We start from the raw sequence: 23,245 nt of genomic DNA, 5'->3' as shown, positions 1-23,245 counted from the left end.
GGCTTCCAAGCTGTCATATAACTTGTGGATAATAAATGCCATTGTCAGATCCGTGTATCTGCCATTCTTCAATGGAAGAAGAAGGGGGGGAGTTGGTACAAGTAATCCTTTTTGATGTAACCTGAATATAGTAAATCCTATATTGGTTCTGTATAACTTGCACATGATATATAATGGGAGGAGTGGATCCAGATGTCCAGGAACTTGTCACTTCTTGAAGAGATAACAAGATGGGAAGGAACCATAAAAATTCCAGCCCTGGAAGAAACTCCTGAGAACTCAGCTAAGATACATTCCCAGAGAAGGAGAGGGTGGAATTCACTTGTTGGTTCTTTGTTTGACAAAAATCCATATCTGAATGAAGGGAGGGGTTTTAACTTCCTTTATCTATGACTGTATTCCTGGGGGTATCTTTGACTCTGATTTGCCTAGTGTTGAGATAAAATCCCTTTCAATAAAGGATTCCTTTAGAAACACCTAGTTTTCAGAAGTTCATTCTTTTCGGTTGAAGGGAAAAAGTCCAATGTTCATAGCCATATTTACAAATGAAATACAGAAAATAAATTGCTAGCTCAACCTTCACAAGAAACTAGAAGCAAAAAAAAAAAAAGGAGTCTTAATTGAGTGGCACTTGGAAACCCTAAGGCCAATCCTGGTCATACTGAGCAAAAATTCTTTTCAATAAATTGCTGAAGCATAAGTGGCAAATAAAACAGTAAAATCAAGAAGAAATTATTTTTGGGTTCCCACATTTGTTTGTCTCAAAATAAGGACTCATTATTCATCTTTAAATGGGATTCACTGGTACCTACAGATCTACCCATAAATTCTCCTGGGTGAAAATTAACAATTTCTAATATCATCCATGCAGCAGCCATTTTGAATCAGTCTAAACTCTTGATACAACTCCCCCCAAAATTATGATATTAAAATATAAAAAGATAATAGGTCATTTCTTTACCTCTCTGGGTATATAAATTACATTTACTAAGACAGAGGAAGTAGCTCATCAAATGCGGAACCAAACGTTAGAAGACCAGCACGTGAAACTGAAGTTGTGTTAGTTTTAACCAATTAGGAGAGCAAATCTTAAATAATAATGTGTGATTTTAAATGTTTTATTGTTTTTATTGTTTTTCTTTGTTAATATTTTGGAATATTGAAAACAGTTTGGAAGCAAAATTATGATTGAGTGTATTAAATATGCTACCATGGAATGAAAGATAAATGTTATTTTCATTGATATGTTTGTACCTGCAGAAAAGCAAGCAAGCTTTATTGGAAATTTATGCCCTTCCTTTTCTCCATTAACAAGAATGACCATCTCTTACCCAACATCACCCTGGGTTATAATATCTATGAGAACTTTAAGGTACAGATGACTACAGATCCTTTGCGGGATCTCCTTTCAGATGGGGAATCCAATGTGCCCAACTACAGGTGTGGAAAGCAGAAAAACACAGTGGCTGTTCTGGAAGAGTCTGAGGTTGGCATCTCCATCCAGATTTCTACCATGTTGGGCACCTACAAAATCCCACAGCTGTGTCTTTCTTGGGGAGACAGTTTTGAGTAATGAAACTTTAAATCAGAGTTCCTCTGCAAATGAAAAATATGACTTTTTATGCAAATGATAAGATTTGGACGTTGCTTGTTACATATAAAATACCATCTTCCATTTCTTTCAGATCAGTTATAGTTTTACTTCCAAGTGTCTGAAGGATAAAACTCATTTTCCTTTCTTCTACCCGATGCTCCCTACTGAAGGAGTCAAATACCCAGGGATGATCCAGCTTCTCTACTTCAAGTGGACCTTGGTTGCTGTCGTTGCTGAAGATAATGACCAGGGGGAGAGGTTCATGAGGACAATGTCTTCTTTGATGTTAAGGAATGACATCTGTGCAGTTATATATCAAAGCTTTTCAATCAATGTCTTTGCTCAGAATTTCAATTCAGATGAATATTACAAACAGGTAAAAGTCAATGTCTTTGTTTATGGTTCAGAGCCTATTTCGTTCTTGTCAGGACTGAGAATTGTAGATGCCATACTTACACATATTTCTGAACATGTTGTAGGTAAAGTCTGGATCACCATAGCTCAGTGGGATTTTAGTCTTAGTGTTATTTTTAATGAAAATCCCTTGAAACACATTGGTGGCATTTTCTCCTTTCTAATAAAGAAAAGGGAATGAGAACACTATGATAATTTTAAAATCTTTGCTCAGTTCCTAGTTCTCTTTGCAAGGAAAACTTACAGATGTTCATCCCCAAGGATGCCTTTTCAGTAAAAGCCTGAAGATGGTGTAGACAGACAGAAGAACTGGTGGTTGTGCGGAAAGACATGATTGATTGGATCCTGACCCTGGACAGCTATCTCATCTACAACACCATCTGGGTTGTGGGACAAGACTTAAATTCAGCTTACATTTCCACATCAAAGAGGTCAGTTAAGAACAGAGGTATTAAAAACAGTTCAAAAATCTCAAACTTTGCTTTTCTCTCTGCCACCATCTGCTCCCAAAAACAAGAATTTTGTTCCATTAATATATCTAGAGCCTAATTCCTCTTAATATATCTAGAGCCTCATTCCACTGATCGTAAAACTTATTCAATCATCTTGGTATACACTACTATAGTAACCCACTGGTGGTGGGATTCAAAAACTTTTACTACCAGTGAGTGTGGCATGGCTTGATGGGTGTGGCTTGGTGGACATGTCAGGGGAAGGGTAGTGTAAAATCTTCCTTCCCTACCCACTCCTGGGGGAAAGTTACCACAGGTTCTCCGAACCAGAGGTGGTATTCAACTGTCAGGTTCTGATCAGTTCTGGAGAACCGTTAGTGGAAATTTTGAGTTGCTCAGAGAACTGGCAAATAGCACCTCTGACTGGAGATTTTACATTATCCTTCCCCTGCCATGCCCACCATCCTATATCTATGTGGATCCCCAGTTTCAGGATCAATATTTTCACTGTTCTTTTTCAAATCATGACGTTTCTGTCAAAGGCCGGAGAAGATGCACCCAGAAAGCACCACTGCTGAACCAAGGGGGAAAGAACAGGGAACTGATACTGAATACCCAGCATGTCTACGATATTGTTCTGACTCTGGCCCATGTATTGAATGCTGCATATTCCTCCAGATCCAGGAAGACAAAGAAGAAGAATGAAGAGAGAAGGTCACTAAGATTGCAACCATGGCAGGTATGAGGGTCACAAAAAGGATCCATGAAATGTAGTTTTCTTTTCTTTTCAGAAGAAATCTAAAGTAGAAAGAGGAGAACCTTCTCAACCTCCTCCTCCTATAAAATGTCAACAGGTTTGGACCAGTGGTTGGATTAAAAAAATTTTATTACCGGTTCTGTGGGTGTGGCTTGGTGGGCATGGCAGGGGAAGGATACTGTAAAATCTCCATTTCCTCTCCACTTCTGGGGGAAGGTTACTGCAAAACCCCCATTCCCTCCCCACCACACTAACCTGCTTTCCAGTTCAATTCTCCTGTGCAGGGTAACAAAAGAAGACCCAGCCAATCAGTTGGGACTCAGGAGGCAGGGAATAGGTGGGACCAGTCAGAGATGGTATTTGCCTATTCTCCAAACTACTCAAAATTTGCACTACTGGTTCTCCAGAACTGGTCAGAATCAGCTGAATGCCACCTCTCATTTGGACAATGTAATAACTCGGGGGAGAATGTTTCAAAGAATGGATACCACGACCACCAAATTTTTACATTTTTAAATAATCTCCTATATTTATTTATTTGATTTATTTGATTTGTCAATCACTTACAAGATAATAGGTATAAGTATAAACATATGTAAGAATACAGGAAATAGGTACAAATAAATGGGGACAATAGAACAGGGAAGGTAGGCACAATGGTGCACTTATGCATGCCCCTTACATAAGGGTTTTTGATTAAGCACTATAGAATCTTTCCCTTTATAAATTTAAATGGAACCTTGAGATGAACTGGCTCAGGGGTGTCAAACTTGCATTGTCATGTTGTCACGTGATATATTGTGACTCTCCCCCCTTCGCTAAAATGAGAGTGGGTGTGACCAGTGCATGATGCATCCGGTCTGTGGGCTGTGAGTTTGACACCTTGATCTAGCACAACCCATCCTCTCTGGTTAAAACTTTTCTGACTAATGGCTGCTCAGTCTTTGCATTAAGAGAATCAAAGAAGGGGAGACTAAACTTCTCTGCTTCATTTGCTCAGTTCTAAAACTACTCTAAAATCTTTACTTTTAGGATGTTTTTATTCTCATTTAGCCAGAATTTCCTCTCCTGTAACTAAGTTCATTTCAGGATGACTCAGATTCTGGACTAACAATGACAAATTTTAAGCTTCTATGCAAATGTTTCCTTCCTTCTCCAACTAAAAGAAATGGCTAACTAGAAAAGATGCTCCCAGACTCATTATTTTCTGTTCCCATTGACAAACATGGCTGTTCTTGTTGTCATCCTTCCTTAAGGCTGGGAAAAGATTAATTAAGTCCTTTAATGTCTTCCTTTGTTTCATTGCACTTCCATGAAGCTAATCCAGGTTTTGTGCAATGTGTTCTCCAAGTGTGGTGCCTCCAAGGAGACCTGGTACTTGAGTTGGGGTCCCCACAAACCAGGACATTGATTCCTGAGATTCTTATGAATGCATTTGCCTTGTTTCCCTGAGCATTACATTTTTGACTCACATTGGATGTGCCATCAGCTATTATTTTGAGATCACTTCCACAAATATTTTTATCAAATTTGGTCATCCTTCTTCCAGTGCATTGTTAATGTTCTTATAAAAGAAACTACAGTTAAGTTAGGGAGACTAAAACATATGAAGAACGGTTACAGGAACTGGGCATGGCTAGTCTAGTGAAGAGAAGGACCAGGGGAGACAGGATAGCAGTCTTCTAATATTTGAGGGGCTGCCACAGAGAGGAGGAAGGTGTCAATCTATTTTCTAAAGTGCCTGTAGGTCAGACAAGGAATAATGGATGGAAACTGAACAAGGAGAGATTTAACCTAGAAATAAGGAGAAACTTTCTGACAGCGAGAACAACCAACCAATGGAACAGAAGTTGCCCTAGGAAATTGTGGGAGCGTCATCACTTGAGACCTTCAAGAAGAGATTCGACTGCCATTTGTCAGAAATGGTGTGGGGTCTCCCGCTTGGATGGGGGTTGGACTAGATGACCTATAAGGTCCCTTCCAACTCTGATTATCTGTTATCTGTTAAGTCCTAATTGCTATAAATCAGATTACTCCCCCACCCCCAATTTCACTCTTGTGCACCACTCTCTGGTGATATTCTATTCTATTCTATTCTATTCTATTCTATTCTATTCTATTCTATTGGTTAATATTTTGCTGAAATCAAGTTACATCACCAGCATTCACATAATCTGTTTGAAAATTTACTGATATGTGATAAAAACATTTGGGACAGGGAAAAGAGACACTACCTAGGGGAAAAAAAGATAAGAGTGGGAGAAGCCTGCAGCTGCATAATGTGCAGAGAAAATCAGAAAGGATTCCCCCAAACTTTTAAGGCTGTATGTATATGTTTTCTTAGGTTTTTGTGGGTACTTACATGTATGGTATCCAGCTTTGTTTGGGTATTTTCCCACGTCATTATAGTTGTGCTTTTAAAGTTGTAGCAACATTTTGGCAGAATCTCATCTGCCATCATCAGGCTTCAGGCTGCCATCATCAGTATTGTGTTCTTTTGTGAGTCAGACTTTTACAGTGGTTTCAGTTTTAAATTTGGGACTAGCCTACTGCTGTGCCAGAATGGTTTTTTCTTCATCCTGATTGGTTGGGAGTCTTGGTCTGTGTTTATTGGTCTTGGAGTTTGCTGTGTTCTGCTTGATTGGTGTTTCTAGTATCTTCTGTCTCCTTTGTGGCTCTTTTTGTATCTTGATTGGCTGGCAAGATTGTGTTCATTTATTGGAGGCCTTTAGTGCAGCTTGGCTCCGAGTAAATGGATGGCTATCATTTGTTAGGAAGCTAGGTTTCATCTGGGTGCCTGGTTGGGGTGTGTTTGAGCTGGAGGTATCAGGGGGGATCTGTTTGTGCCCAGGTGTTTGCCTGGCTAGTGGTGTGGAGATCTTTTTGTTTGTGAGTGCAGGCTTCCAAATGACTGACAGTCTGGTGGAATCATCTCTTCTATTCATGCTTTCAGGTCTTTTTTCAATCTCTATGTCTTCTCTGATGATTCTGTGGCTGGGGTTGTCCATAGTGGCTAGGGTTTGGGTGCCATTGAAGTTGATGCTATGACCTGTGTTGGCTATTGCTTTCATGTGTTGGACTAGTGAAGAAGTTTGTTCCAGCTTTTTTACTGCATTTTTGTGTTCATCCAGGCAGGTACTTATTCTTCTATTGGTCTGTCCAATGTATGTGGCCAGGCATGATGCACAGGGGACTTCGTATATGCCTTGGTTTTCCAGGTCAATTTTATCTTTGGGGTTTCTAAGGATGGCTGCTATTTTTCTGCCTGTTTTGAAGGCAGTCTTGATGTGATGCCTGTGTAGTATCTTACTGATTTTGTCTGTAGTACCTCTTATATAGGGCAGAACAGCTGTTCCATAGGTCTGTTCATCTTCTAGGTCTCCATTATGTCTCAGTGTGTTTTTGTGGATCAAGTTGGTGATTTTGCTTTTGTAAAAGCTGTTGGCTGTCAGTACTTTAGTCAGGGTGCATAGTTCACTCTTTATATGTGTCTTGTCTGCCAGGTGTTTGGTTCTTGCGATTAGTGTTTTGGCCACAGAGTTTATTTGTGCTGGGTGGTGGTGGGATTGGGCATTGAGGTAGCGGTTGGTGTGTGTTTTCTTCTGGTATATGGTGTGTCCTAGTGTGCCATCTGTTTTTTTGTAGATTAATACATCTAGGAATGGTAGTTGTTTGTTTGTTTCCGTTTCCATTGTGAACTTGATTTCGGGGTGTGTGCTGTTTAGGTGTGTTAGGAAATGGTTTAGGTTTTCTTTTCCATGGGGCCAAATCACGAATGTGTCATTGATGTATCTTAAACATAGTTTGGGTTTGTGGGTGGCATTAGCCAGGGCTCTGGATTCAAATTCTTCCATGAACAAGTTTGCAATGACGGGTGACAGTGGTGATCCTATAGGGGCTCCTTCAATTTGCTTGTATCTTTGTCCTTTGTATATGAAACATGTGTTGGTTAAGCAGTGTTCTGCTAGTTCCATGAGGTGGTGTGTGTGTATACACACACACACACACACACACACACACACACACACACACTCTTAAGTTTTTGCGGGTACTTACATGTATGGTAATCAGCTTTGTTCGGGTATTTTCCCATGTCATTATAGTTGTGCTTTTAAAGTTGTAGCAACGTTTTGGCAGAATCTCATCTGCCATCATCAGGCTTCTGTATTGTGTTCATCTGTGAATCAGATGTAAAAGTCTGACTCACAGTTGCTACAACTTTAAAAGAAATGTTGCTAAAACTTTAAAAGCACAACTACAATGCCATGGGAAAATACCCGAACAAAGCTGAATTATATATATATATATATATATATATATATATATATATATATATATATATATATATTGTGTGTGTGTGTGTGTGTGTGTGTGTGTGTGTGTGTGTGTGTGTGTGTGTGTGTGTTGTGTCTCTGAGTCCTGAGCCTGCATTGTTAGAGGAAGAGGACTCGGAAGATGAGGAGGAGGAATTGGGAATGCCTTCCTCCCCAGAACCTTCCTCTTCGGCAATGCCTTCCTCCCAGATAATACCTCAGCTTTCAACAGATAACCGGGAGGGACAGTCTGAGACTAATCAGGAGGACGAGGGCATATTGGAGCAGCCTCTGACAGGGAATCAAGGAGATGAAGGTTGGCTTGATGCTAGGCAGCGTCGCAGGAAGAAGTGTGAGCTGCAGTGTAGGAGGCGTGGACGAATGAGAGAGTGAGCTGAGTCATGGAGACACACCCCACAGGGGATAAAAGTGGGTGTGTTTTCTCTGGAAACTCTGTATGGGACAAAGTGTAATTTTTTCTGTCAGGCCTCGGTGTATTTAGTTTCTTGACAGCTTTAGTGATTAATATTTCTGGTTATCTTGTCGAACTTGGCAGGCAGCATTTGTAATAATGCCAAGAACATTGTCTGCTTATAGGAATTAACTCTGTAAATACTGAATCTTCTTGCCTGCCTGTATTTTGTCAGAGTTTGGACTTTTCATCTTCCCTGGAAAGGTGAGACATTACATCTATCTATCTATCTATCTATCTATCTATCTATCTATCTATCTATCTATCTATCTATCTATACACATACTTACATACATACATACATATATATATATATACACACACATATATATATATATATATTTGTTTTCTGAGGTTCTCATGGGTATTTGTATGTGGATCTTTGGTTGTTCAGGTTTTCTCCCGCGTAAGATTCGAAGTATCTAGGCAACGTTTCGATGAAGTCTCATTCATCATCTTCAGGCTTCTGTCTCCGGCTCTGTGCTTCTCAGAGTGATCTCTGATCTGAGTGATCTCAGAGTGATCTATATCTATATCTATATATATACATATACATATACATATACATATACATATATATCTATATCTATATATTCTACTATTAACTTCACCCCCTTCCTAAGAGGCCTCTGGGGGTCATGCATAAGTGCACCAATCGTGCCTATCATCCTGTCCTATTGCTTCTTTTTATTTTTCTTATAAGTATCCATCTCATGTATTCAAAACTATGTTTATTCTTATACCCGTATCTTGTAAGAGATTGACAAATCAAATAAATAAATAAAATAAATTTCCATTTTTGGTGTACAGGGAAAAAACTAATCTGACATATTTTTCCTTGAAAAATCCATACGTTCAGGAAATTATCTTGTTTTCAAGGAGTGTATGAATAATTTCTCATTTATTTGAATAATTTCTCAAATTTGAATAATTTCTGGCTCTAGAATGTTCCCTCTAACTAATCAATTGTGTAAATTATATTATCTATATATTTTGTCAGCATGTAATTGATAAATCTTGCTGAACATTTTTTCTTCACTCAAGAAGAGGGCGATAATAATTGTTCTCCTAATGAAGCTTATTTGGAAGTTAGGCAACTGTACAAGAAAAAAAATCAAATGTGAAAAGACCACGTGGGATAGGAAACCAACTTTTCTGTTTTTTAAATTCCTGGTTGATTCCATTCTAGTTTCATCCATTTCTGAAAAAGAATGAATATTGCAATTTTTCCCATGTAAAACTGTATTTGGACCAAAATGGAGATGTATTAGCAGCTCTGGCAGTCATGGCCTTGGTGATTCTTCCTAAGAACAAGGGCAACATCAACATGGCACTGGGACTCTTTGAAAGACAGAGACTCACTATCTTCCAAAAGGCTTTCTCAAGACTAAAGTTCTACAATAAAGTGGGTAAAACATTTGCAGTGTTTTCTTTCCCCCTCAAAGATTAGGACCCATTTCAAGTGGGTTGAGTCTAGTCACCAAGGTGGATTAACTTCAGTGAGAATTAAATTAAATTAGATCATACCAGACTAATCTTATTGCATTCTTTGACAAAGTGACAAAATTAGTGGACCAGAGGAATGCTGTTGATATAATTTACTTGGACTTCAGTAAGGCATTTGATAAAGTGGGATCATAACCTATTACTAGATAAAATAGAAAAATGTGGGTTAGACAGCATCACCACCAGATGGATTCATAATTGGCTGACCAACTGCACTGAACGTGTAGTCCCTCAATGGAACTGCATCTACATGGAGGGAATTATGCAGTGAAGTATGCCAAAGCTCTGTTTTAGGCCCAGTACTCTTCAAATTTGCAGATGACACCAAGCTGGCAGGAATACCCAACACTCCAGAAGATAGGCTTAAGATACAGAAGGATCTTGACAGACTTAAACATTGAGCGCTATCTAACAAAATGAAATTCAATGGTGAAAAAAGTAAGGTTCTACATTTAGGCAAGAAAAATCAAATGCATGGGTACAGTTTATGTGGTACCTTGCTCAATAGTAGTAACTGTGAGAGAGATCTTGGAATCCTAGTGGACAACAATTTAAATATGAGCCAGCTGTGTGCAGCAGCTGCCAAAAAAGCCAATACAGTTCTAGGTTACATAAACAGAGGGATAGAATCAAGATCACGTGAAGTATTAATATCACTTTATAATGCCTTGGAAAGGCCATACTTGGAATATGACATCCAGTTTTGGTCTCCACGATGTAAAAAAGATGTTGAGACTCTGGAAAGAGTACAGAGAAGAGCAACAAGGATGATTAAGGGACTGGAGGCTAAAACATATGAAGAACGGTTGCAGCCACTGGGTATGTCTACTCTAATGAAAAGAAAGACTAGGAGAGACATGATAGCAGTGTTCCAATATCTCAGGGACTGCCACAAAGAAGAGGGAGTCAAACTATTATCCAAAGCACCTGAGGGCAGGACAAGAAGCAATGGGTGGGAACTAATCAAGGAGAGAAGCAACGTAGAAGTAAGGAGAAATTTCCTAACAGTTAGAACAATTAATCAGTGGAACAATTTGCCTTCAGAAGTTGTGAATGCTCCAACACTGGATGTTTTTAAAAAGATGTTGGATAACCATTTGTCTGAAGTAGTGTAGGGTTTCCTGCCTAGGCAGAGGGTTGCACTAGAAGACCTCCAAGGTCCCTTCCAAATCTGTTATTCTAATCTATTCTAGTCTAGAGAAAAGAAGGACTGGGGGGACATGATAGCAGTATTCCAGTATTTGAGAGGTTACCACAAAGAGGAGGGGGTCAATTTATTCTCCAAAGCACCTGAGGGCAGGACAAGAAACAATGGATGGAAACTAATCAAGGAGAAAAGCAACCTGGAATTAAGGAGAAACTTCCTAACAGTGAGAACAATTCACCATTGGAACAGCTTTCCTTCAGAAGTTGTGGGTCTTTCATCACTGGAGGTTTTTGAGAAAAGAGTGGATGGACACCTGTCTAAAATAGTATAACACCATAGTGGCAAACCTATGCCATGAGTGCCGGAAGTGGTACACAGAGCCATCTCTCTAGGCATGTGAGCTATCATCCATTGCTCTTCAGGGTTCCAGCGTGTTCGCCAACTGTTCTTCATGTGTGCGAGAACACCAGAAACCAGAAGATCAGCTTACCCAGTGCTCATGCGTACACCAGGAAGGTGATCTTCTGGTTTCTGTCATGTGCATGCGCACCTGGTCTTCCAGTTTTTGGCATGCATGCACATGTGAAGTCCAACTGGCTGGTGTGTACCTGTGTGCTAATGTGTACCGGGTGGCTGCACTTCAGGTTTCTGGTGCATGCATGCACACTGGCCAGCTTCTCCTCTTGTGCATATGCACATCAGAAAATGGAAGACAAGGTGGCTGGTGCATATGCACGTGCATGCTCCCATTTTGGCATTCAGTGCCAAAAAGGTTCACCAACACTGGTATAGGGTCTCGTGCTTGAGCAAGAGGTTGGACTAGAAGACCTCCCAAATCCCTTTCAGCTGTATTCTGATTGATTGATTGGTTACTGTTCATGACTACTTCCACTTTCATTTTCCATGGATGCTAAGTTCCAGTTAATCTTCTTTGGCACTCCTTGTTTTTCTGCTTAGTCTTTTCCTCAGTCCCAGTGTGTGGAAAGTTGTCATCCTGGATTTGTCAAGCAGAAGCGAGAAGAAGAGCCAGATTGCTGCTATGACTGTATTCCTTGTCCAGAGGGGACCTTCTCCACTCAGGAAGGTGGGTGATGCCAGAGAAAAGGACAGGCCTTGTGGATATGTATTTATTCAGACTACTCTCAGGTTAGGAGAGCTTGAAGCACAACTGGTTTATCTTCAAAGTGTACAATTTCCTGTTTAAAGAGAAGGATAGTAAAAGGACCTTGAGTGAGGTTCTAGAAAAAGATTGGAGAGGGTGGAAGATTGGGCAAGCTTTTCTAGTACCAGAGAAAATATCTCTTCCATTTACCATTCACATTTACCTCTCTAGAAATATCTGAGTTCTTTGAAACTTGAGGAATCACCTTAGGTCCATTTCCTGGAAGGATTATTGCAATACACTATACATAGACCTTTGCATGAGAATCAGTGAGAAAGTATTGCTACTCCACAATAAGGTGGTGTGGATACTTATGGGATTATACCCCTGTTACCACTAACCATTCCCGATTATTTGCAGTAGCTTTCTTTTTTATTCCACTAGGTATCAGCATTCTGAGTAATACACCTATTGAATGCAGAACTCCGAGGCAGGGAGATTCCTCAAAGAACATGTTTATTGGGTGCATCATATTGGCACAGCCAGTGAAAACCAAGTTTGAAGTTCCCATAAGTTTTCCCTAGTTTAAAAAGTAAAAGCCCCCACCCCCCCCGATGCCATTGGTCATATTGTCCAATAGCCGGGCTGGCAGGTTGCTTGGTCACTCCTTTCTTCTTCTCACAGTCACTTGTTCAGATGACCTTGGTTCCCACAAGAAAACCTTTTGTTTTGTCAGCCAAGCCGGTATATCTACTTCTCCCTGCCCTTCCCCCTCTCAGGGCTTGTGGCAACTATGAGGCAGCAAAAGATGGGTTCAGCCAGAGTTGACACTAGATTTTAAAAGATAGACATCCTCTGAGTTCAGTATATTAAAAAGTTCCATCTGGCAGGATCCAGGAAGTTTACTTGATTCATTATTTACCTCTGATAATGTAGGTCCCTATGTAGGTTCTGCAAATTACACAACAAATCATTTAGGCCCTAGGACTTCTTCCAATTGTATATACCTGTGATGGTGAACCTATGGCACGCTTGCCATAGGTGGCACACAGAGGCATTTCTGCCGGCACACGAGCTGCAAGGCAAACTTACCTCACTGTGCATGCACATGTCTCACAACTGATTGTCGGCTGGTTTGAGGCCTTTTTCGGCCTCCCAGAGGCTTGAAAAAAAGCCTCTGCAGGATGAATAGGCCCGTTTTGTCACTTCCTGTAATAATGGAAGTGACAAAACGGGCCTATTGTTCATCCTGCAAAGCCTGCAGAGGCTTTTTTTCAAGCCTCTGGGAAGCTGAAAAAGGCCTCAAACCTGCTGAAAATCAGCTGTGAGGTGCAGTGCAGATAAAGGGGTGGTAGTGGAGGCGGCATAGAGGAGCATTGGGGGATTGCACGCACATGTGCAGGGGGAGTGGGGAGTCACCCATTGCCTTCTGGGTGCTGACATGCGAGCGTGTGTGTGCCAGAGCATGCACAATTTTTGGCACAGGATCCCCAAAAGGTTAGGCACCACTGGTATATACTATTAAAATATAGCTTTGTTTTAAGAAAATGCTATTCTTCTGAGCTTCTTCCTGCAGGAATGCCTCTTGGAAAATGCAGCTGATAATGGTTGTTGTCACAAGAAGTCATCTCTTGAAAGGCAAAAGGACAGGAGAATTGAAGAAATGAATTTTTTAAAAAGAATTAAAAGGAGAATTAAAGAAATGCTGCTTTTGGATTTCTTTCAGATATGGAAAAATGCACTAAGTGTCCAGATGAAAAATATCCAAATGAGGACAGAATCCAATGTATCCCCAAAGTTATAATCTTCCTGTCTTATGAAGAACATCTGGGCATCATCCTGGTCTCCTTTGCCCTATTTGTTTTCCTAATCACAGGCTTTGTGTTAATCCTGTTCATTAGCTACCTAGAAACTCCCATTGTCAAAGCCAACAACCGGGACCTCTCTTATATCCTCCTAGTCTCCCTCCTGCTTTGCTTCTTGTCTCCTCTTCTCTTCATTGGTCAACCAAGGAAAATCACCTGCCTTCTCCGACAAACAGTGTTCAGCATCGTCTTCTCAGTTGCCATTTCTTCTCTCTTGGCCAAAACCATCACAGTGGTGCTGGCTTTCTTGGCCACAAAACCAGGAAACAGAGTGAAGAGATGGTTGGGGAAGAGCTTAGCCAATTATATTATCCTTTCTTGTTCTGCTGTCCAAATTGTCATCTGCTCCATCTGGCTTTTAATTTCTCCCCCATTCCCTGACTCTGACTTCCACTCCCATCCTGGATTGATCATCCTGCAATGCAATGAAAGCTCTGTTATCATGTTCTACATCACACTCAGCTACATGGGCCTCTTGGCTGCCATCTGCTTCATGGTGGCTTTCTTTGCCAGGAATCTCCCTGGGACCTTCAATGAAGCCAAGCTGATCACCTTCAGCATGCTGGTCTTCTGCAGTGTCTGGGTGTCTTTTGTGCCCACCTACCTGAGCACCAAGGGAAAGTATATGGTGGCTGTGCAGGTCTTCTCCATCTTGGCCTCTAGTGCTGGTCTGTTGGGTTGCATCTTCATTCCCAAATGCTACATTATCCTTCTGAGGCCAGAGTTGAATACAAAAGAGCATCTTACAACCAGAAGAAATGTATAAATGGGAGATAGAGGAATTTGTGCTCTCAAAATATCTCAATGGGTCAGACATAGAAAATGATCCAAGCTATCCTCCATATATGAGCTTTGGTAATGATTTTGCTTGAAATAATTAAAGGGCAGTTGGAAGACCCACATCCTTGTCCAGTAGAATTGCAATATAGCTGCTTAGTTCTTTGAGAAGTCACAGCATCATATCTGTCTGTGCCTTTAGCCTACCTGAGGCCTGAAATGCCACACCCTAAATATTTGAAACATGGTGCTTATGCAATGTGAATCTTGTTGATATGCCAGAAATATTTTTGAAGGGTGGGGTTCTCTAAAAGTTCAATTATTTTAATGTAAATTATCAGCAAATGGAATTCCTGGCACTATTGGAGTCAAAATCTCAGCTGTCAATGTTCCAAGTAATGCACCCATAGAAAACAGAACTCTAAGGCAGGCAGGTTTATTGGATACTTCATATTGGCACAACTGGTGAATTAAATCTTAAAAATCCAGATGACTTTTCCCTGTCTCCCACCACATAGTACTGTACTTAACTTGTTTTTCACAATAGCAGAAAAAAGCTATTGAGGATCTTGAAGATATTCCCCGTTTTAATGTTGACTTTAACTTTTATTGTGATGAAACTGCTATAACAGAATAGCAAAGTTGGAAGGGACCTTGGGTCTCTACCATTTCAAATCCTCTACCATTTCAGTCCTTCTTAAAAATTTCCAGTAAAGGAGCATTCACAACTTCTTAAGGCAAGTTGTTCCACTGTGGATGCTAATCAGAGGTGGTATTCAGCAGGTTCTAACCAGTTCTGAAGAACCAGTAGCAGAAGTTTTGAGTAGTTCAGAGAACCGGCAAATGCCACCTCTGACTGGCCCTGCCCCCATCTATTCTCTGTCTCCTGAGTCCCAGCTGATTGGCTGGGTGTTCTTTGGTTGCCCTGCACAGGAGAACGGAGCTGGAAAGCAGGTCAGTGGGGTGGGGAGGGAATGGGATTTTGCCGTATCCTTCCCCTGCCATGCCCACCAAGCCACACCCACAAAGCCACGCCCACAGAACAGGTAGTTGAAGAATTTGAATCCCACCACTGATGTAAATGTAGGTTAATATCACAGAGGGGGAAGAGTGCAAGGGGTGAGGCAGGACATTAATATACAAGCTGATAGCACTGAGCCCCCTCCTCCCCATTTCAGCTCAAGCAAACGAACTACAACTACAACCAAGGTCATGAAGGAGCAGAAGCATTAGCCCAGAGGTTTAAGCAAAATTGGACAGGTAAATGAATTAGTATGGGGGAAAGGAGATAGTTCTCAATTGTGTAGTTTATTTAGCTCACAACAAAGGAAGAAGACTAAGCCACATTACTCCTGACTGTGTAGAGCAAGATATTCTTTCCAGATGATACAAATAGACTTTGCTGACATGCCCCCATAGTAGGCCTGGCTACCTAAAGCCCACTTTTTTTAAAAAAAAAAATTTATTATACATTTCCTTTATTATTGTTAGTGTTTGGGGATAAACCCCCTAGCAGAGTGTGCAACAGCAGTCAAGCCAGGCAGGCAAATGAGAGAGAGAGTGGGCCCAAGAGTATACACACACTGGAGACAAAAACACACTGTTTGTGGTTTTAAAATAGTTATTTAATATACACAGAGATTAAGAAGTGTCATTCAGTCCATATATCATTATCCAGTATATCCATCCAGTTATCAAGTCCATTAACAGTAAATACAATGTCCTTATCTGCTTGTAAATCTTCTCCTCCCGATACCTTTCTCTCAAAGACAACGCTGAATCCTCAGCTCACTAGGCAAACAGTCCTTGTGTTCAGTTGAAATGGTATCTGGCACAGTAGCCTCCAAAAGCAAGCAGATAGACGTTCCAACACAGCAGGCAGCAGACCAGGAACAGTAACCAGGTGCATCCAGAAGCCGGGTCTATTACGTTTCCCTTCCTACCTATATTGTTGCCTGCAACCGCACCCACAATGACATTGCAGTTTCTTGCTTAAAGCTACATAGACACTTAATCCTAGGTTTACATATTTATTCAACCCAAACCTGGTTGGTGTATCCATATACCCAACATTCTCCCCTTTTGGGTGATATAAATATGTAATGCCTTTACATTCTAAACCCATATTTTTCACAACTCTCTAGATGCTTAATGGCACCTTGGGCTTTAGTAAAATGATCAGCTATATTGTCCTCCGACATGCAGTACTCCAGCTGTATCAATTTACTCTGTACAGATTGTCTTACATTAAGATACCTCAAATCTGTATGTTTACTTCTCGTTTTAACTGCAATATTAGTGGCCATTTGAATTGCTGCCTGATTATCTTCATGTACAACTATAGGGTAATTTACAGTTATACCCATATCCTTCAACATTTGTTTGTACATAATTAACTCAGTACACAATAAAGATAAACAGGAGAATTCTGCCTCCATAGTAGACAAACTTATATGCTGTTGCCTTATTGACTTCCAGCCTATTAACGTCTTACCCAGCATTATGGCTGTTCCTGAAGTCGACTTTCTAGTATCTCTTTCTGCTGCAAAACTAGCATCTGCATAAGCACTCAATATGAGATCACCTTTTGGTTATAAATACAGTGCATAGTGTAATGTACCTTTAAGATATCTTAGGATTCTTTTCAATGCTATCCAGTGACATTGAAGCGGATCATTATTGTGTCGTGCCAGCTGATTAATACTAAAAGCAATATCTGGCCTTGACCAATTGCTAATATATGATAAGCTACCCATCAAAGATTGATATAGTTTCTTATCACATTTGGGACTTTGTGTATCCATTTTGCAAATATCCTGACTCATTGGAGTCTTTGCAGGCTTACAAAGTTCCATCTTATAATCTATTAGCAATTTAGATATCTTATCTTCCTGAGATATCCTAAAACCTTTCTGTGTTCTCAATATGTTCAATCCTAGATATCTCTTTATCTCCCCTAATTGCTTGATTTTTATCTTCTTGGCTAATGATGAGATTATTTCATTTGCTTCATCATTAGTTTTAGTTATCAGAGCAATATCATCAGTAAACAACAATAATAATGATATTTTCCCATTCTTTTCTCTCTTAAATAGACATGGGTCGGCTAAACCAGCTTTAAACCCTATATTGGTCAGTTCCTTCACAATATACTGGTTCCATTCATAGCCCGATTGTTTAAGACCATAAAGGCTCTTCTTTAATAACCAACAATCATTATCATTGTCTCCTTTAAATCCATTAGGCCTTTTCATATACACAGTATGTCTTAGTGGAGCATGCAAGTAAGCAGTTTCCACATCTAAATGGTTAACTATATATTGCTTGCTTGCTGCCCACACTAATGCTGCCCTTAAAGTTGCTGCTTTCAGACTAGGTGCAAATACTTCATCATAGTCTTTTGCACTTTGTCTAAAGCCTTGGGCTACTAACCTTGCCTTATGGATTGTGTTTCCATCCTTGTCAGTTTTTATCTTAAAAATCCATTTGCAGCCAATGGGTTTTTCATTACTAGGTAATCTCACGTTTTCATACACTTTCATATCCTTCAGAGACTTCAATTCTTTATTAATTGCTGCATACCAATTGTCTTTCTCTTTAGAAGGATATCTTTTAATCTCATCCACAGTATTTGGGATTCTATTTTCCTGGCACACTGTGTTAGCCTGATATCTTTCAGGCGGTCTAGAAATACGTGTAGTCCTTCTGGGTATTACTGGGCTTGGTTGAGTTACTACCTGTTCCTCATCTTCAGCTATTTCTTCCTCTAGGGGCTGTACTTCTTCCTGTACTTCTTCCTTTACATTATTTTTAAAGTTACAGGGATACTTAATGGGATTTCTGTATGATTCAATAACCACCTCATTATTGTTATCCTGCTCTAACTTATCCCATCCTACGTGCTCTAGAAATTGGGCATTGGCACTACATAACACCTTAGATGTGCTTTTCTCCCAAAATCTATATGCCCTATGGTTAGGTTGGTAACCAACGAAGAAAAATTGTTTAGCTCTATGTTGCCCTTTACGCCTGAGTTGTGTAGGGATATGCACCCATGCTGGTGCACCAAATGTGTGCAGGTAATTCAAATCAGGCTTCCTGCCATGCCACATGGTGAATGGTATTTCACCAGTAGTTGAGTTAACAACATTATTTAATAAATGATTAGCACACATTGTGGCCTCCCCCCACAAAGAATCAGGTAACCCAGAATCAGTTAACATAGTACGGGTCATTGCCTGCAGAGTTTGGCCTCGCCTTTCAATAAATGCATTGTGCTGTGGTCTGTATGGTGCAGATGTCTTATGAGCTATTCCAGCTGCCTTTAATCTACTCTGGAATTTGCTATTAACAAATTCCATGCCATTATCTGTCACCAGGGTTATAATTTGCCGTTTGGTTTTTCTTTCAGCAAACCTTAACCAGTTGAAGAAATGTTGATATGTTTCAGTTTTGCTTTTCATTAGGTAGCAAAACCCATATCTAGAGTAATGGTCCATAATGCTCAGTATATATCGAGCACCCCCCATACTGGGTTTCTTTGGACCTATAATGTCTGCAAATACTACTTCTAAAGGTTCTTTAGTTTTGAAACCATTTAGCCTATTTGCAGGCAATATTTTACTCTTATCTTCACAACAGACATTACAACGCAAATACTTATCACAGGGCTTTAACCTTATTCCTTCAGATAACTCTACTGTACGTTTTAGCATTTTAAAATTCACATGCCCCAAACGCCTATGCAATAAATGGATACATTCATCATGAGGCTTGATATTGTTAAATACAGTCTGTGCCTCCCCTTTCTTACTGTCATGTAAGACATATAATGCTCCATTTAAAGCTGCAGTTACCTTTTTGTTATCTCTTTCCAGTATGCACTTATTCTTAAATGTAACCACATATCCTAGTTTATCCAATACACTTACAGAAAGTAAGTTCATTTTTAACTGTGGTACATACAACATGTTTATGTTCTGGTTTAAACATGGACAATAAGCAATACCTTCACCCTTGGCCTTGAGGTGCCAACCATTGGCGAGTGATATACGTTGTGAGCTTGTAGACATTTTTATAAACTTTGTCTTATCTCTCGTGATGCAGTGGGATGCACCACTGTCCACCACCCATATATCATTCTTCACATCACAATTGCTAAATGTGGCTAGTTCAAAGGATTTCCTTGGCTTCTTTAAATTCTGGCGTTTTCTTTTTCTGCAGAATCTTGCCAAATGTCCTCTGCCTCCACAATTAAAATACTTTTTAATTGTGTATGCCGTTGAAGATAACTTCTCTTCTTCCGGGTGCTTTACTTTACACAGCTGGTTTCTCTCAAGCTTTGAAGATAATTTCTCTTCCTTATTCTTATCTTCCCTCAGCTGGTCACGTTCAAACCTTCTTCTGGCTTCTTCTAATAGCCTGCCGGTTATCTCAGTTACTGATAAACTGTCTTTTGGCAACACCTCTAATGCAGTCACAAAATCATCGTAGCTTCGATCCAATGAAGACAATATAATGTATACTTGTTGTAACTCATTAAATATAAGCTCTTTTTCTTGCAATTCTTGAAAAATGCTTTTCATACAGTTTAAATGAGTTAACATGTCTCCATTTATCTCAAGATGTGTTCTAAACAGCTTCCGTGTAAGATTGATATGAGCTCCTACACTGTCTCGAACATAAATCCTTTTAAGATTCTCCCAGCAGTCTGCAGCATTTTCCACTCCACGGATATGAATGAGTTGCTGGTCAGACAGGGTGAGACCTATGATGCACAAAGCCTGCTCATTTTTACTTTCATAGTCCTGTATCAGTTTATAATCCTCTTCATCATTGGGATTTAAGTTAGATACATCTGGTGGGTTTGTTATTATGTTCCACAAACCTTCTCTTCGTAGAAGTAAACTACATTTCATTGACCATGAAACATAGTTTGTTCCATCTAGTCTGGATATCATGGACAGACTTGGCAAATTTACTTGTGCCATTTCTCTTGAGAAAAATAACTATTTAACAAACAGTTTGTACTTACAGTAATGTGCAACTCACACCAGCTCTCACTGCTATATCCTGGTTAGTTAGACTGTGCACTCTGCTGGGCCCATAACCAATGTTAGTGTTTGGGGATAAACCCCCTAGCAGAGTGTGCAACAGCAGTCAAGCCAGGCAGGCAAATGAGAGAGAGAGTGGGCCCAAGAGTATACACACACTGGAGACAAAAACACACTGTTTGTGGTTTTAAAATAGTTATTTAATACACACAGAGATTAAGAAGTGTCATTCAGTCCATATATCATTATCCAGTATATCCATCCAGTTATCAAGTCCATTAACAGTAAATACAATGTCCTTATCTGCTTGTAAATCTTCTCCTCCCGATACCTTTCTCTCAAAGACAACGCTGAATCCTCAGCTCACTAGGCAAACAGTCCTTGTGTTCAGTTGAAATGGTATCTGGCACAGTAGCCTCCAAAAGCAAGCAGATAGACGTTCCAACACAGCAGGCAGCAGACCAGGAACAGTAACCAGGTGCATCCAGAAGCCGGGTCTATTACGTTTCCCTTCCTACCTATATTGTTGCCTGCAACCGCACCCACAATGACATTGCAGTTTCTTGCTTAAAGCTACATAGACACTTAATCCTAGGTTTACATATTTATTCAACCCAAACCTGGTTGGTGTATCCATATACCCAACAATTATACATCATGTTTCCATTTCTACAACAACAGTTGTGTTATCATTTCTTGATTGGTTGATGGAGTTGATGTTTGCAGATTGGTTGTCTTTTTCAGAGGAACAGAAAGGATTCCCCCAAACTTTTAAGGCTGTATGTATATGTTTTCTTAGGTTTTTGCGGGTACTTACATGTATGGTATCCAGCTTTGTTTGGGTATTTTCCCACATCATTATAGTTGTGCTTTTAAAGTTGTAGCAACGTTTCGGCAGAATCTCATCTGCCATCATCAGGCTTCTGTGTAGTGTTCTTCTGTGAGTCAGACTGTTACAGTGGTTTCAGTTTTAAATTTGGGGCTAGCCTATTGCTGTGCCAGAATGTTTTTTTCTTCATCCTGATTGGTTGGGTGTCTTGGTCTGTGTTAATTGGTCTTGGAGTTTGCTGTGTTCTGCTTGATTGGTGTTTCTAATATCTTATGTCTGTTTTGTGGCTCTTTTTGTATCTTGATTGGCTGGCAAGATTGTGTTCCTTTATTGGAGGCCTTTAGTGCAGCTTGGCTCTAAGTAAATGGACAGCTATCATTTGTTAGGAAGCTAGGAAGGAACACAATGTTGCCAGCCAATCAAGATACCTGCCAAATTTCCAGCCTTGGAACTTCCATTTTTTTGCCATCAATACTCCTTGTCTTCTTAGACCTGGAGAAAAGGGCTGCATGTAAAACCCGTGCCACAGCTCAGATTGTGTTGTAAGTGAAATAGTTGTCTACTGACAAGATACGATCAATCTGCTCTTGGGGCAAAACCTCCAGTTTGTCTCTCTCCCTGCGCCGTCTGAAGATTTTCACTGAAAAGGCATCCCAGGAGTAGGAACATATATAGGATCTCTCTGAAAAGCACTTCATTGTAGAGTAAAAGTGGCGAGTCACGTCATAGTTTGCTGTTTGTTTTGTTTCCATAAGGAAGGAAAAAAAGCTATGGATGAGTTTAATGTGGGCAGCAATTTCCGTCAAATACAAGTGAAAGCCTCCCATTATGGTTGCCAGCAGGACCTTGCCTTTAGTAGGTTCCTTAAAATTTTGCAGGGCTTTGTGTATAATTAATATCACAATATATATTGAGTTCAAGTCTGCAAAATAAAAAAACACATTCACTTGTCTCCAGCTGTGATACGCTTCAGAAAGCCTAAAGATTTCCTTGCCAGTTGTGGAAAAGGTTTGCTATAAAACTGGACAAATGCTGTTCCTTATCAGCATGGAGGTCATCGTCCTCATGATTTTCTGCTCTTGGTCATTGTCTGGAGCCATCAGACAAGCCAAGGTCCACCTGAAATGGAGGAGCAGCTTGATCATCCTCAGGTACTGGACTCCTTCAGAGGGGAGCATTGGGTAGAAGAAAGGAAATTGGCATTTATTGTTAAGATCCTGGGAAACAAAACTGTAACTGATCTAAAACAAAAAGAATTAGGGTTATTAGAATTAGAATTAGAATTCTTTATTGGTCAAGTGTGATTAGACACATAAGGAATTTGTCTCAGGTGCATAAACTCTCAGTGTACATACAACAATAGGGATGACATCTCAAAAAATGACTTCTCTCTTTTAATTCCAAGGGTTCTTTGATTCCCTGTCTTTTCATTCCTGGTGCCTCATTTAACCTCCAAGATTATTTCTTTTCTTAGGAAAAGGGTGAGGTCAATAGTAGACAGTTTAAGATTAAAGTTTTTGGGGTTTGGGGAAGAAACTACAGAGTAAGGTAGAGTATCCCAGACATTGACCACTCTGTTGCTTGAAGTCGTATTTCCTGCAATCAGGTTTGGTGTGGTTAACCTTGAGTTTGTATCTATTGTGTTGTTGTGGTTGAAGCTGAAGTATTCATTGACAGGTAAGTCATTGCAATGTATAATTTTATATACCATACTTAGATCAGACAGAAGACGGTGTAATTAAGGGTTTTCTAGGTCTAGAATTTCAAGTTTGGTGGCATAAGGTATTCTACAATGAGTAGAGGAGTAGAGAACTCTTCTTGTGAAATATTTCTGGACTTTCTCAACTGTGCTAATATCAAATACGTAACATGGGTTCCAGACTGATGAGCTGTATTCAAGTATTGGTCTAGCAAATGTTTTGTATGCTCTAGTTAGTAGTGCGATATTACCAGAGAAAAAGCTA

The 23,245-nt window shown here is 40.0% G+C and overlaps 1 protein-coding gene across 2 annotated transcripts; it reads left to right on the top strand.

The window, feature by feature from the left end:
• The first annotated feature begins 2,930 nt into the window (after positions 1 to 2,930).
• Positions 2,931 to 14,762, top strand: LOC113452280 (vomeronasal type-2 receptor 26-like). 2 transcript variants are annotated; one of them, XM_087928388.1, is made up of 4 exons: positions 2,931 to 3,199; positions 9,192 to 9,407; positions 11,613 to 11,739; positions 13,484 to 14,762. In XM_087928388.1, the coding sequence occupies exons 2-4, from the start codon at positions 9,288 to 9,290 to the stop codon at positions 14,386 to 14,388; spliced, it is 1,152 nt and encodes a 383-aa protein (XP_087784514.1). In that variant the 5' UTR covers positions 2,931 to 3,199; positions 9,192 to 9,287; the 3' UTR covers positions 14,389 to 14,762. The 2 variants fall into 2 exon arrangements, with proteins under 2 accessions (XP_087784514.1, XP_026579509.2); XM_026723724.2 differs by lacking the exon at positions 2,931 to 3,199 and having other exon boundaries at positions 9,064 to 9,407.
• Positions 14,763 to 23,245: the final 8,483 nt, after the last annotated feature.

This window comes from Pseudonaja textilis, chromosome 2 (genome assembly GCF_049901715.1).
Source record: "Pseudonaja textilis isolate UNSWEBS1 chromosome 2, rPseTex1.2, whole genome shotgun sequence".
Taxonomy (NCBI): domain Eukaryota; kingdom Metazoa; phylum Chordata; class Lepidosauria; order Squamata; family Elapidae; genus Pseudonaja; species Pseudonaja textilis.
Note: the sequence above shows the minus strand (reverse complement) of the source record. Positions and strands in the feature narration are given on the sequence as shown.